Source organism: Oncorhynchus mykiss, chromosome 2 (assembly GCF_013265735.2).
Source record: "Oncorhynchus mykiss isolate Arlee chromosome 2, USDA_OmykA_1.1, whole genome shotgun sequence".
In the NCBI taxonomy this organism is placed as follows: Eukaryota; Metazoa; Chordata; class Actinopteri; order Salmoniformes; family Salmonidae; genus Oncorhynchus; species Oncorhynchus mykiss.
Window position 1 is genome coordinate 79,385,920 of NC_048566.1, and position 13,865 is coordinate 79,399,784.

At 41.0% G+C, this 13,865-nt stretch overlaps 1 protein-coding gene across 2 annotated transcripts; it reads right to left on the reverse strand.

Annotated features, from left to right (window-relative positions):
- Positions 1–363: 363 nt before the first annotated feature.
- ehf (ets homologous factor) lies at positions 364–8,070 on the reverse strand. Of its 2 annotated transcripts, none has more exons than XM_021573122.2 (9): positions 7,813–8,070; positions 4,781–4,886; positions 4,362–4,619; positions 3,973–4,029; positions 3,655–3,696; positions 3,487–3,549; positions 1,866–1,910; positions 1,538–1,733; positions 364–1,433 (listed from the first exon to the last, which is right to left on the reverse strand). In XM_021573122.2, exons 2-9 carry the CDS (start codon positions 4,875–4,877, stop codon positions 1,334–1,336), a joined length of 858 nt encoding a protein of 285 aa, XP_021428797.1. In that variant the 5' UTR covers positions 4,878–4,886; positions 7,813–8,070; the 3' UTR covers positions 364–1,333. The 2 variants fall into 2 exon arrangements, with proteins under 2 accessions (XP_021428797.1, XP_021428793.1); XM_021573118.2 differs by having other exon boundaries at positions 3,655–3,699.
- Between the last annotated feature and the right edge of the window lie 5,795 nt (positions 8,071–13,865).

Genomic DNA, 13,865 nt, shown 5'->3' on the forward strand with positions numbered 1-13,865 from the left:
CTGATCCCATCTAGCTAAAATTGAAACAGCCCAAAATGCAATTGGCAGTTAAAAGTGAAAGCTTGGGTCAGATAAGATTGCTTGATTATAAAAAAAAAGAAAATAGCAAAACTCAGCTGGAGTTCTTGTTACATTTTGTATGATAGCAGTCAATAAAGTTCAGATTGACATGAAGGGCTCAACAGGGAGAGTTGTCAGTCAACTGATTTGTGTGATAATCATCCCACTCGGCACAGATGTCAGTTCACAGTAAAACATTTTTACATTTGGTTGAGTTGCCAACTAATGTAAATCCAACATGAAATTAACAGTGGGATGTTCATCTAGCTCACACAAATAATGACACACAGGCATGCTTTCGTCTGTTGTTTCAAAAACACAAGTCCTTTATTATTTAAAATACAAATATGGTATTTACACATTTCTTTTTACAGCATAGCGTAGTAAATGGGTGAAGACGAGTTGACATTGTAAAATGAGAAGACATTTCTCAGCATCAGATCTTGAAGAACACACACAGAACATCCTCTAATTTCCGCATGTCCCATTGTTGCATCTGAATGTGCTCTATCATACTATCCTGAGCTGCCATTGTGTTTGGGCCAAAAAGTTCTCTGTTTATCCTGTACATGAATAGGGAAGTTGTGGTTCTATTGTGAGATCTGTTATATATTCATAACTAAAACAAATTTGAAGAGGATGAATGCAAAGAAGTCAAGAGTTTCATATTTACTAAAGGAGATGTCTTGCTTAACACTTCAATCAAACATACTTCGGAAAGAACATTACACAGTTTAAATGTGTACAACAAGCTGGAAATATTTAAAATAACGCATCTATAGTTTTTAAAACTTTTTGAATTAACTAGGCAAGTCAGTTAAGAACAAATTCTTATTTATAATGATGGCTAAAGAACAGTGGATTGACTGCCTTGTTCAGGGGCAGAACGACAGCTCAGGGATTCAATCTCGTAACCTTTCGGTTACTGGCCCAAAGCTCTAACCACTAGGCTACCTGTCGCCCCATATGTCATTGCTTTTTGCTGTTCAATCAAAAATTGCTTTCAGTGCAAATAGTCATCACTCTCTGAACAGGAAAATGTAAGCAGTCAAATGTAAATTATGGTCTTTCTTAACCATATGTAAATATATCATACAGAAACTGACAAAAATGTTAAGAGTTGCAATGAGGCTTTCTGCTCCTCTTTGTAAAATAAACAACATATATAGTAAAACATCACAGTGACACATTAATATCCAACAAAATAACATAAATAGACATCTTCGCATGGTGGTTAAAAAAAAGGCACAAAATGGTGGAGAGGTGTCCTCTTTCACTTCTCTGACTCCCTCCATCCTCGTGCATTCCTTCCAAACTTGTAGACCAGCCTTCGTCCATCTACACGTTCCAGGATTTCCCGTTTGTAGTAATATCTGGAAGGGTACAAACAGGGACCTTAACGGAACAACCAAAATGACTTCTTAACATGTGAACCAGGAAATAAACACGAAACCCCCCTAATCCTTTCAGTCTCTACCTCATAGCTCGGCTGAGCTTCTCATAGGTCATGCTGCTATTGTTCTTCTTCTTGCCCCACAGCTGAGCCACGGCCTCTGACTTGAGGAAGCGGAACACGCCCTCTGTCCGATCCTCCCACTTGATCAGGCCTGGGTTCCGCTCCGGGTTCAGCAGAATGTCCCTAATGAACTCCCAAAGGTGGGTCCCCCGGGGGTCTGAGGAAAAACACACAGGTGGTGGAAATTAGAACCATCTACTATCAGTTTTTTCATGGGCAAAATGTTGAGCATTTATATTAAAATATATGATTCGATAGTACTGAAGATGTTCATGTAAATACTACTCACTGTGTTTTTTGACCTGATGAGGGCGACTGTGAGATCTATTTGTGTCTGGAAGTAAAATAATAAACAGATATGGTAATTTAGCAGATGCTTAAAAACAAATACAAATTAAGACATTTAATACATTTGATACATGTGGCAATCGAACCCACAAGTTGGTCTAGCATCATAGTAGTCCAACCAACTAACCTACAGCATTAGGTAGCCTAGTGGTTAAAGCAGTGGTCCAGTACCCAAAAGGTCACCAATTTGAATCCCCATGGTGAAATTATTTTTCGATATGCATTTGAGCAAGGCACTTAACCCTAAGTGCTCCAGAGTACCACTTGACAATAGCAGACCCAAGATGACCCCACTCTCAGGGGGAGTTGGGATATGCAAAACGCATTCCAGGGATATGCAGTTGACCTGGGTGGGACAAAGCAAGGCCTAGAACCTTTTATGCGCAATATGAACTATTGCTAGCTGGCTCAGAGACTTGGAAACATCCCGTGACCACACCTGACACCACTTACTTAAACATCTGCCCATTTCTAGTTGTTAGCAATCTCATTCTACCAATCTCATTTTTTTCAGATATTGTTCACAATTTGTGGAAGCCATCTGATGTGTTTCCAGCTCTGAGCATGAGTAATTCACTTATAGCTTGTCAATGAAAGATTACTTTTTTTATTTTTTTTATTTAGTGTGTGCTTGATCTTGTGTATTCGGAACTGTGTAACTCCTACCTATCTTCTGATCATTTCCTCACAATCTTCCAGATGTCTTCTTTCCAAATATGCCATGTTTTTGCATGTCGGAATCATGTAATTACACATGAATAGCAGTTACTTTTGAGTATGTCTATTTAGGCGGAAATCTACATTTTGCCATTACATTAGAAATACAATTAAACATACCGGCATTTCGGCGGAGGTACAGCCCACTAGCACTAGCTATTGCTACCTATGGTAGATGTAGATTTTTTTAATATTTTTTTTACAAATCAATACTTGGAGTCAAATATCAATCTAATATTGTCCAAAAATAATATTGCGATATGTAATTGAATCGTTTTTTCCCCATCACTAATCCACACTTTAGCCTAACCTTTGTACCACTGTTTTACGCATTTCAGATTTTATTCCATGGAGCCCAACACTGTTAAATTACATGGGTGTGGGGAACATAAACAGGATGAGTTTGTTCAGTTGTATTGTCATGCATTGTTTGCTCAGTGACGTTGTGGTGATGTAGTTTGGTGATAAGGAGTAGACTCAGCTGCCTCTTTCTCAAAATGATCACTCACTGAATGTTCATGGACTTTACTCAATAGACTTGCATTGCCACTCTGTTTGCTCAGTAATATAATAATATATTCCCTTTAGCAGACGCTTTTATCCAAAGCGACTTACAGTCATGCAAGCATACATTTTACGTATGGGTGTTCCCAGGAATTGAACCTACTACCCTGGCATTACAAGCGCAATGCTCTAGCAATTGAACTTCAAAGGACCACGATGAAGCCATATTTTCTTTGGGGACTCAGCTACTGTAGGTCGATGTCTTCCCTTGGATTGGGGCTCGTTCCAATTAGTGTGTTTAGATTAGGTTTTCAGTCCTCATCTTTGGTCTTGTTTCTTACCTGGACTGGAGGGAGTGGGTGAGGCCACAGGTGCAAGCGATTGAAACGAGGGATCGTAAATATCTAAAACATAAAGAAATATCAACAAGTAAAAAATTATGCTGTCCATAAGTTAGTTAAAAATTGTACCTTTCTCCAAAATCCTATCCATTCCAATGTGGTACCTACCTGCAGGATAGATGCTAGGTTCTGTGAATGGGCAAGGGAAATCTACTAAAACAGGAGAGCACATTAAGCTTGCATTCAAACCAGCAAACTTTCGGTTACTGGCCCAACACTCTTTACCGCTAGACTACCTGCCGCCCATCTGAAGTGTTTAGTCTAATCACAGACTAGTTTCAACTTACATAATTTATTAATTAAAACGTGTCAAACAAGTTGAGACATGCATAGATATGTAATAACTGGATGAGTTTCTTAGGGATGACTTGAAGTACATGACTCTGTGCGTTCATGCATGCCAGTGTTTGTCTATGGTGCTTTTACCATCTGGCTCTGATTTGATAACGTCCAGCGGTGAAAACTCCACACCAGGATACTGACCTGTGTAGTGATGACATGGAGAAACAAGGGCTCATTTAAGGGTAATACCATTACAAGTACAGTAACAACATGGGCTTTCATTATTTTGTGTTAATCAAACTTGATATTGAATTCCTAAATCCTTGATCCTCCTACGCTGGTACAATTTACTGTTCCTGTTTTTTTGTGGTATTCTAACCGACTCAAGTGTTAACTGAAATTAAATACTACCATTCAACATTTGATGACCTAATCCATCACAGTATGTTTCAACATTGCATGGCCTGACCTGGCCTTCATTCTGATGAACATAACAATAACAAAGAACATTATAGTCCAGTGTGTGAACCCACCGCTCCATTTGAGCTCGGTGAGGCTGTGGTAGAGGATAGGCCCCACGGTGCCCGCAGCACGGGTGAAGTCCTGGTAGGTCATGCTGCACAGCTGACGTCCGTCCACATCAAAGTTCTGGAAGGGGATGGTGGCAGCGTCAATCTGGTGCATATCCAGCATCTGCTGCAGCCACTCCCACACCTGATACTTTGACCAATACTGAGGCTGGGAGTCCTGGGACCACAGGCGACTGGTGTAACCAGGCATCACTGTGGAAACTGGAGTCAGGGGTAAAGGTAGAGATTAAGTGGGTTTTTTTCATACTTTGAATGTGATGGGGGTGTAGTGAAAACATTTGAACTCCGGCTAGCCCAGGTATTTGTAAATAATTAAACCAGCAGAGCAATATACTGAATTGAGCAACCACACTAGTCCTCACTGTCTGAGCAGGGGTAGGAGCTCCATGTTGTGGGCAGCTGGCTCTCAATGCTGGCAGTGGATGGGATGCTCATGATACAGGTGGTATGACGGACCATGGTCCAGAGCTGGGGGAGAAAGACACATACATTCAGTATGGAGTAAAACCCTGAACAAGATGATTGGTAGGTTACAGTGTAATCCCACACGGTGCACACAAATGGTGTCTTTCCCAAATCTGAGTATCTGAGTTGAGATAGGGTATGTTTCTATATGACGACATTGACAGATGTGAAACAGGATGACAAAGGGAGTAAGTGTGAAGACAGCATGATGGTGATTGGGTGACATGCTCACCGTCCTCAACACGTGTTTTTGCAAAGTGATGGATCTGTATGTCTGTCTGTTTTGCATACATATAGGCCTATTTGTTCTTCTGATGGCTGAATGAAATGAGTCAGTCACACAATGATGTGTTAATACCGGAGAACTTGACATTTCTGTGCAGAAATGCCTGCAGGACATGTATGATTGACAACCCAGATAAAACAAGCTCTTCCTTTAAATGACATGTCTGTGTTTTAAATAGATTAGGTTACAGTGCAGTTCCTTTTTTTCAGAACCACATCCCATTAGGATGTCAACACATATTAATAGTGCTGTGATACTCAGGTAATTATAGTTGCTAATGCCAATGAATGAACAGTATACATATGAAGGAATGCATCATCCAGTGTGCAATATGTAATATGCTTATTCAATTGGGTAGGCAATAGCCGTTATAGTTCTGTATACTTGAGAAATACATTAAGAAATGAAACACTTCCCAATGCCACAATCAGATCAACTTTGACTGTAATGACACAATTCAAGTTTAAAAACAAGTTCAAATAAAGTTCTAAAGAATTGGTAATGAAGTGTTATTGTAAAAGTAAATACAACATAAATAGTATCAATCATTAGTTATTTGAATATCTACGGGAAGACGTCTGTAGTGCACAGCAGGTGAAGCACTGTATCTTCTCCGTAACCCCACCATAAAGGACTGCCCGTGAAATGTTAATAGTGTGCCAACAACATGGCTACGTTCATTTAACTGTTGTTGAGAAAACACTTCACCACAACTATATTTGCATGTTATATGTAAATATACAGTACATTAGAATTGCAGGTCGGCACTGAGGCCTATGACAAGAATATTGAAGGTGAGGTTGTTGCAACACTGTACGTGTAATGGCCTTGTCACATGTTTTACTGTTGTCTAGACTGTAGTCCAGTTATCTCAACTTTGTGGAAGAGAATGCCTACCTGGAGTTTAATTTTTTGGAGCATCTATAGTAAATGTAGAATTTGCGGTCAATTATTGTTCACTAATAGGTGCTTCCAGGGACAGCTCATCTCAAAATCAGCCAACTTTTGAAATCTGAAAACATCTTGATTTTGGATTGAATATTTAATATGACAATGTAATCTGCTTTATCATATTGTAAGAGCGTATTATAAACAAATATGGTCTGTCTGTGAAAGGTTGTCATAGTGCTCGCCTGCAGCATCAGTTTGACAAACAATAGACTCAGCTCTTTATACAGTGACCTATATTCAGCTTCTCTTTATTGACCACTACCTGGAAAGGCTGGATTATGATGGCTAATAAAACAATGACACCAAATAACTGTACAACACCATGTTTTACAGTACATGACCTATGTGGGCACAGTGACAAGTCTTCCTCAATCCTAAACAAAAGCAGTTTCCCAAGAACAAGATCCCCGAATGAGATTTCACTAGAGATATGTGGCACTTGGCAGTTTAGGCCATGGCTTTGGTTCAGCTCAGGATGCCAAGTCTCACCACCTGCATGCTTTGTGTTAACTCTCAGGGCTGTCTACTATTTGTCTGCCTACCATCTAGTCTGAGCCGTCTGAAGACTGCCTGTCTTCATGGAAGTAGACTGCAGTTATTGTATTTCCTGACCATTTAGTTTGGCATGTCCCTATCATCATGTAACAGTTTTCATTTACTACAATCTCCTGGTCTGTTCAAGATTAACTTATTAATGATCCAATGTGTGAACTATTCAGCAGTGAGTAATACAGTTCCATGTTAGCTAGGCAAAGCTTTAGGGAAACTTGCCCCTGATCAATATTCACTAAATGTGCATCTTATCACCCATCAAAATAAAAAGCTCATTGCAGAATATATTTCCCTGCAATCATGATGCTAAGCTTACAGATGAAGGAAATAAACGGACAAACAAATGATCACCGACAAATGTAACTTTTGGTAAGCAGTAAACAAGTGCAGGCAGGTCACACTTCCCTATACTGAAGCTTCTGGAGAATCCCTCTGTGGAGTTTTATCTCAACGGATTTAAGTTACAACCCATGTGAGGTGAATACAGTACACTAGCGTGTAGATGTACTGCACCTTGTCACATATTACTATGATACACAAGCATTTCACTACACTCGCAATAACATCTGCTAACCATGTACAGTATATGTGACCAATACAATTCGATTTGATTTCATTATAAAAGGAGCTTACCAACATTTGTTTTGCTTCTCTTTCAAAGGGGAAGTTTGCATATCAAAACAAAACAGGGCCCATGAGGAGTACATTTGTCCATGATCATATTTACTTTGTAAACAAAAGCGTATGCCATTTATTTTAGGACTTCAAATGCAAGCCACACAGTTATTTAAAGCCTAGTGTATATTCAGTCATCTTCTTTAACGCTGTGTGAACGGCATTGTAACAGTTTTGTCTAATGCTCAATTACAAGTACAGGCAATCAAAGCTTGACACACAGTTAGATAAATGAATCAAACCATCACATTCTAGTCTGAAAGTAGTGCCTACTTTCTGAAAGTAGTGCCTACATTGCTTTGCTACAGATCGAATACCCACTGTCTGCATAGCCAAAACACCAATTCACTCCTAAGCCCAGCCATTTCAGCCATTGTTTTGATTGCGCTACTCAGTCAGTATAACAGCAACTAACAACATAGAAGCAAAGCTGGTTGCCTAGCAATGATCAGCATGGTTTCCTACCAGAGCTATGGACTGGGTTCCGACCAGGATGGGAGGTGTCGTCTCTCTCTCTCTCTCTCTCTCTCTCTCTCTCGCTCTCTCTTTCTCTCCTCTCAGATGACTTCAGGTAGGTGAGGTAGCTAGCTGTGTTTCTCTCCACAAATGAGTGGAGTGTTGTTTTCAGTGCTAGAAGCTGTGCTCTTTTGGTTCCCAAAACGTAAAAAAAGTTCCAGCCCACACACACACCAAGGTGCTGCCCCAGCAGTGGTTATTTTATGCTGTCAGCTTCCTTGTCCTATCCTTATCCCTCCCCAATTGGCTACCAGGACAGGTTCGGGACAGATAGGAATTTGCATACAAATGACTGAGTGAATTACAACACATCTGACATACTGTAGGTGTTACTTTCACTCTTTGTGCTCTCTCTCTGGTCTCTGGTCTGGTCTCTGGTCACTCTCTTTCTCTCTCTCTCTCTCTCTCTCTCTCTCTCTCTGTCTTTGTTTCTCACATGCACAGCCACACACACATACAAACACAGAATGTCGCTAGGTGGCATGAAGTTTGCATTGTCTCAAACCTGATGATATTTCTGTCTCAGAACATTTGGCTAAAGATAGACTCTGAAAATATATTTGACTAACCTTTCGAAGCTAACAGCAAGAACGATGGCCAACATGTTCCTTTTGTATTATTCATACACTTAGGTTTTTTTATCGTCCTACGCATAATTAGATTTCCTTCGGCTAATTGTCCATGAGAGAACCCTGTTTTCATATGAATACTTTGTGACATTGAATCAGTGTAGACATACCGTTTGCTACAGTAACAAAATTCCCATTATCTGCTGTTTCTTCTGATGAAGAAAGAAAAAAAGGGGGAACACTGATCTGTGTGTCTAGGACACTACCATGTCTCACCTCAACAGGAGAGCACTGTGGTTGGTGAGTGGAAGATGCTTTGACCAGTCCTGTATTGTGGATACTCTGTTCTCCTACCAGCACCAGAAGTTTGAAGGTGACACACCATTCGGTGCTCAGAGCTTCTACCTATATGTTTACACTTCAACTTAGTTGTTTTTTTTCTGTCTGACACAGACACCAGATAAACACATGAGCGTAGTGAGATGAGTGTTCAATGTGATCTAATTGCTGCTGGTGCCTTTGTTAGAGCTGATGTGTGGCATGCTGAGAGCTTCTCCTGCTGCTCTTATCATGTGATTCTCTTTGTCTGTTCCGTGGAAACCGCATTAGCTGATTGATAGAGATAGAGATAGTCATATTACTGTGTTATTCAGAGACACTATCATGCCTCTATTCAAATCCACCAAACCCTGTTGCCCGGGCAACCTAATTATCTAACAGAACATGAATTACTGGCTAATTAGACAGTTCAATGTTTGAGTGACTTTATGCCTTTGACATTTATATTTGATGTATCTTACTTTGATCTCTACAAACATAGTTTGAAAACCACAACAGTAAATACAATAAGAATACTGTGTATAGAGAATTTAGTTCATCACATGCAGCTCTTTAGTGAACCATGTCACCCTTTTTACTTGCAGTAGTTGTTTTTTGAAAATGATCAGAAGAAGTACAAATAGTCTATTTCTGCTTGTTGCCAATTAGGATTTTGACAAATGTAACATTGCCACACTCATCTATGTTCTTAAAGCACACAGATAACTCTCTTTGGAGTTCAGCGGAGCTTAGATCGGAGCACTAACAGCTTCATGTCGTTGACTGAACATTTAGAAATGCTGAAACTGTATAATAGGCTGAAGCAAGGAGAAGTCAGAGAGGGAAGTATATGACAAGTTTCTTCCAACAAAGTCTATCCATGTCATGCATGAGTCACATGTTTACCTAAGCAAAGCTATCATTCTCCAACAAAACTCTTTCCTTATGGGAGGGGCAGAACTGTATGATATTATTGACAATAATAACAACTTGTAGGCCAACTTATTCAGTCCTATGAGAAAAAACTCAATATTTACAGTATGTCATTAAATGTATAAATCAGTACAACACAGGTTTTCTATGTTTCAAATGAGTTTTCCCCTTCTCTCTGTTGATCTAATGAACTGTAGATTTTGTTATTTCCTTCTCTCTGTTGGTCTAATTAACTGTAGATTTTGTTCTCTCCTTCTCTCTGTTGGTCTAATTAACTGTAGATTTTGTTCTCTCCTTCTCTCTGTTGGTCTAATTAAATGTAGATTTTGTTCTCTCCTTCTCTCTGTTGGTCTAATTAAATGTAGATGTTGTTCTCTCCTTCTCTCTGTTGGTCTAATTAAATGTAGATTTTGTTCTCTCCTTCTCTCTGTTGGTCTAATTAAATGTAGATTTTGTTCTCTCTTTCTCTCGGTTGGTCTAATTAACTGTAGATTTAGTTCTCTCCTTCTCTCTGTTGGTTTAATTAAATGTAGATTTTGTTCTCTCCGTATTGCCCATGGGGACATACACTACATAGCCAAAAGTATGTGGACAGCCCTTCAAATTAGAGGATTAGGCTATTTCAGCCCCACCTGTTTTTGTCTGGTGTATAAAATCAAGCACACAGCTATGCAATCCCCGTAGACAAACATTGGCAGTAGAATGGCCCGTACTGAAGAGCTCATGACTTTTAACGTGGCACAATCATAGGATGCCATCTTTCCAACAAGCCAAATCTATACATTTCTACCCTGCTAGAGCTACCATTGTCAACTGTAAGGGCTGTTAATGTGAAGTGGAAACGTCTAGGAGCAGCAACATCTCAGCAACGAAGTAGTAGGCCATACAAGCTCACAGAATGGTACCACTGAGTGCGTAAAAATAATCTGTCCTCACTACCGAGTTCACTCACAACCGAGTTCCAAACTGCCTCTGGAAGCAACGTCAGCAAAATAACTGTTAGTCTGGAGACTCACAAAATGGGTTTTCATGGCCGAGAAGCCGCACACAAGCCTAAGATCACCATGCGCAACGTCAAGCTTTGGCTGGAGCAGTGTAATGCTCGCCACCATTGGAGTCTGGAGCAGTGGAAACATTCTCTGGACTGATGAATCATGCTTCACCATCTGGCACTCCGATGGACGAATCTGGGTTTGAAAAGTGAATCTTGGCCAGGAGAGCACTACTTGCCCGAATGCACAGTGCCAAATGTAAAGTTTGGTGGAGGAAGAATAATGTTTCGGGCTAGGCCCCTTTCCAGTGAAGGGAAATCTTAACACTATAGCATACAATGACATTCTACATGATTCTGAGCTTCCATCTTTGTGGCAACAGTTTGGGAAAGGCCCTTTCCTGTTTCAGAATATCCCGTGCACAAAGCGAGGTCCATACAGAAATGGTTTGTTGAGATTGTTCCAGCAATGTTCCAACATTTAGCGGAAAGCCTTCCCAGAAGAGTGAGGGCTCTTATAGCAGCAAATGGGGGACCAACTCCATATTAATGGCCATGATTTTGGAATGAGATGTTCGACGAGCATGTGTCCACATACGTTTGGCCATGTACTGTACTGTACCTGGCCTTAGTCCTGAGAGGAGCAGGGTGGATTGCTGCCCTCTGCTGGCTTAGGTAACTCTCTGCAGTTCTCTACTTACTACATGTGACTGGGACCAGTTCCCACAACACTGCTGCCTCTGAGGTAATGAATGAGGAAACCCAGCATTACCATGATGGTCTCTGAGAACCCTCCTGTACCCCTTCCTCCGTCCCCTGTCCCCGTCCCTGTCTCCCCAAGCTACTCAGCCTGCTTGGTAAAACCCACTGTTGCTGATCTCCAGCACAACACCCCAGCTTCTCCCTGCTGCCTATTTGTAACACAGGTGCTGTTTGCCGGCTGTTTAGGAGCAGTTTTTCATCTTACTTGTAAAGGGTAAAGTCCCTCCAGGGTGTAATTTGGGGGCTTAAGTCGTGCTTGGTGCCGTCCAACTATGTACGGCTGACCAGATTTGACTTTTGTAAGATTAATACGGACATCAGTGGTCAACTGGAGTCGCAAGCTATTTATTACAGCCGATGGCTTGGCCTGTTTTTCCACTCTCTCCCTCTCAACTTTATCCCTTCTTTCCCCGTGTTCAAGTCTTGCTTTCACTATTTTTTTGCCGCTGTGAGAAGAGTCGAGTATTTGGCAGCTCATTTCATGCATCTCTGTTCCGCCTTTTTTTTGGATGGGGGTCGGTTGATGATACAGAGGTCCATTGGGGAAAATAGGAGAGAGAAAAGAGAGACAGAGAAGGAGAGATCAAAGTCTGTTATATCAACTCTTTGGAGGCTGTGTGAATTGCCATACCAAAGGAGTGAAAAGTGGAGCGATAAACTGTACATACTACTTCTTTCACTTTGTACTTCTAGATTTTATATAGATACACATATTCCTAGATGAAAGTATATAGCGCTACAATTCTACAGCATGTAATCAATCATACAATGCATTCGCAAAGTATTCAGACCCCTTTACTTTTTCCACATTTTGTTACGTTACAGCCTTATTCTAAAATGTATTTTTAAAAAAATACTCATCAATCTACACACAATACCCCATAATGACAAAGTGAAAGCAGTTTTTCAGAAATGTTTGCAAATTTATAAAATAGAAAAACAGAAATACGTTATTTAGATAAGACCCTTTGCTATGAGACTCGAAATTGAGCTTAGGTGCATCCTGTTTCCATTGATCATCCTTGAGATGTTTCTACAACTTAATTGGAATCCACCTGTGGTAAATTCAATTGACTGGACATGATTTGGAAAGGCACACATCTGTCTATATGCGGTCCCACAGTTGACAGTGCATGTCAGATCAAAAACCAAGCCATGAGGTCGAAAGAATTATCTGTAAATCTCCCGAGACAGGATTGTATCAAGGCACAGATCTGGGGAAGGGTACCAAGAACACAGTGGCCTCCACCATTCTTAAACGGAAGAAGTTTGGAACCACCAAGACCCTTCCCAGAGCTGGCCGCCCGGCCAAACTGAACAATCAGGGAAGAAGGGCTTTGGTCAGGGAGGTGACCAAGAACATGATGGTCACTCTGACAGAGCTCCAGATTTCCTCTGTGGAGATGGGAGAACCTTCCAGAAGGACAACCATCTCTGCAGCACTCTACCAAACAGGCCTTTATGGTAGATAGGCCAGACGGATGTCACGTTCTGACCTTAGTTCCTTTGTTATGTCTTTGTTTTAGTTTGGTCAGGGCGTGAGTTGGGGTGGGTAGTCTATGTTCTTTTTTCTATGTTGTGTTTATATGTTTGGCCTGCTATGGTTCTCAATCAGAGGCAGGTGTCGTTCATTGTCTCTGATTGAGAATTATACTTAGGTAGCCTTTTCCCACCTGTGTTTTGTGGGTGATTATTTTCTGTCTAGTGTTTTCTGCACCTTTCAGGACTGTTTCGGTTTTAGTTTATTGCACGTTGTTATTTTGTATTTTCAGTGTTCAGTCAATGAATATCATGAACACATACCACGCTGCGCATTGGTCCGACATTTCTTACTCCTCGTCAGAGGAGGACGAAGAATATTGTCACAACGGAAGCCAGTCCAAAGTAAAAGGGGATTGACAGTCCGCTTGGAGTTTGCCAAAAGGCACCTAAAGGACTCTCAGACCATGAGAAACAAGATTCTCTGGTCTGATGAAACCAATATTAAACTCTTTGGCATGAATGCCAAGCGCCACATCTGGAGGAAACCAGGCACCGCTCATCACCTGTCCAATGCCATCCCTACGGTGAAGTATGGTGGTGACAGCAACATGCTGTGGGGATGTTTTTCAGCGGTAGGGACTGAGAGATTAGTAAGAATCAAGGGAAAGATGAATGGCGCAAAGTACAGGTAGATGCTAGACGTAAACCTGCTCCAGAGCCCCCAGGACCTCAGACTGGGCCAAAGGTTTACCTTCCAACAGAACAACGACCATAAAAACAAAGCCAAGAGAATGCAGGAGTGGTTTTCAGGACAAGTATCTGAATGTCCTTGAGTTGCCCTGTCAGAGCTCGGACTTGAACTTGTTTGAACATCTCTGGAGAGACCTGAAAATTGCTGTGCAGCGACGCTCCCCATCCAACCTGGCAGAGCTTGAGAGGATCTGCAA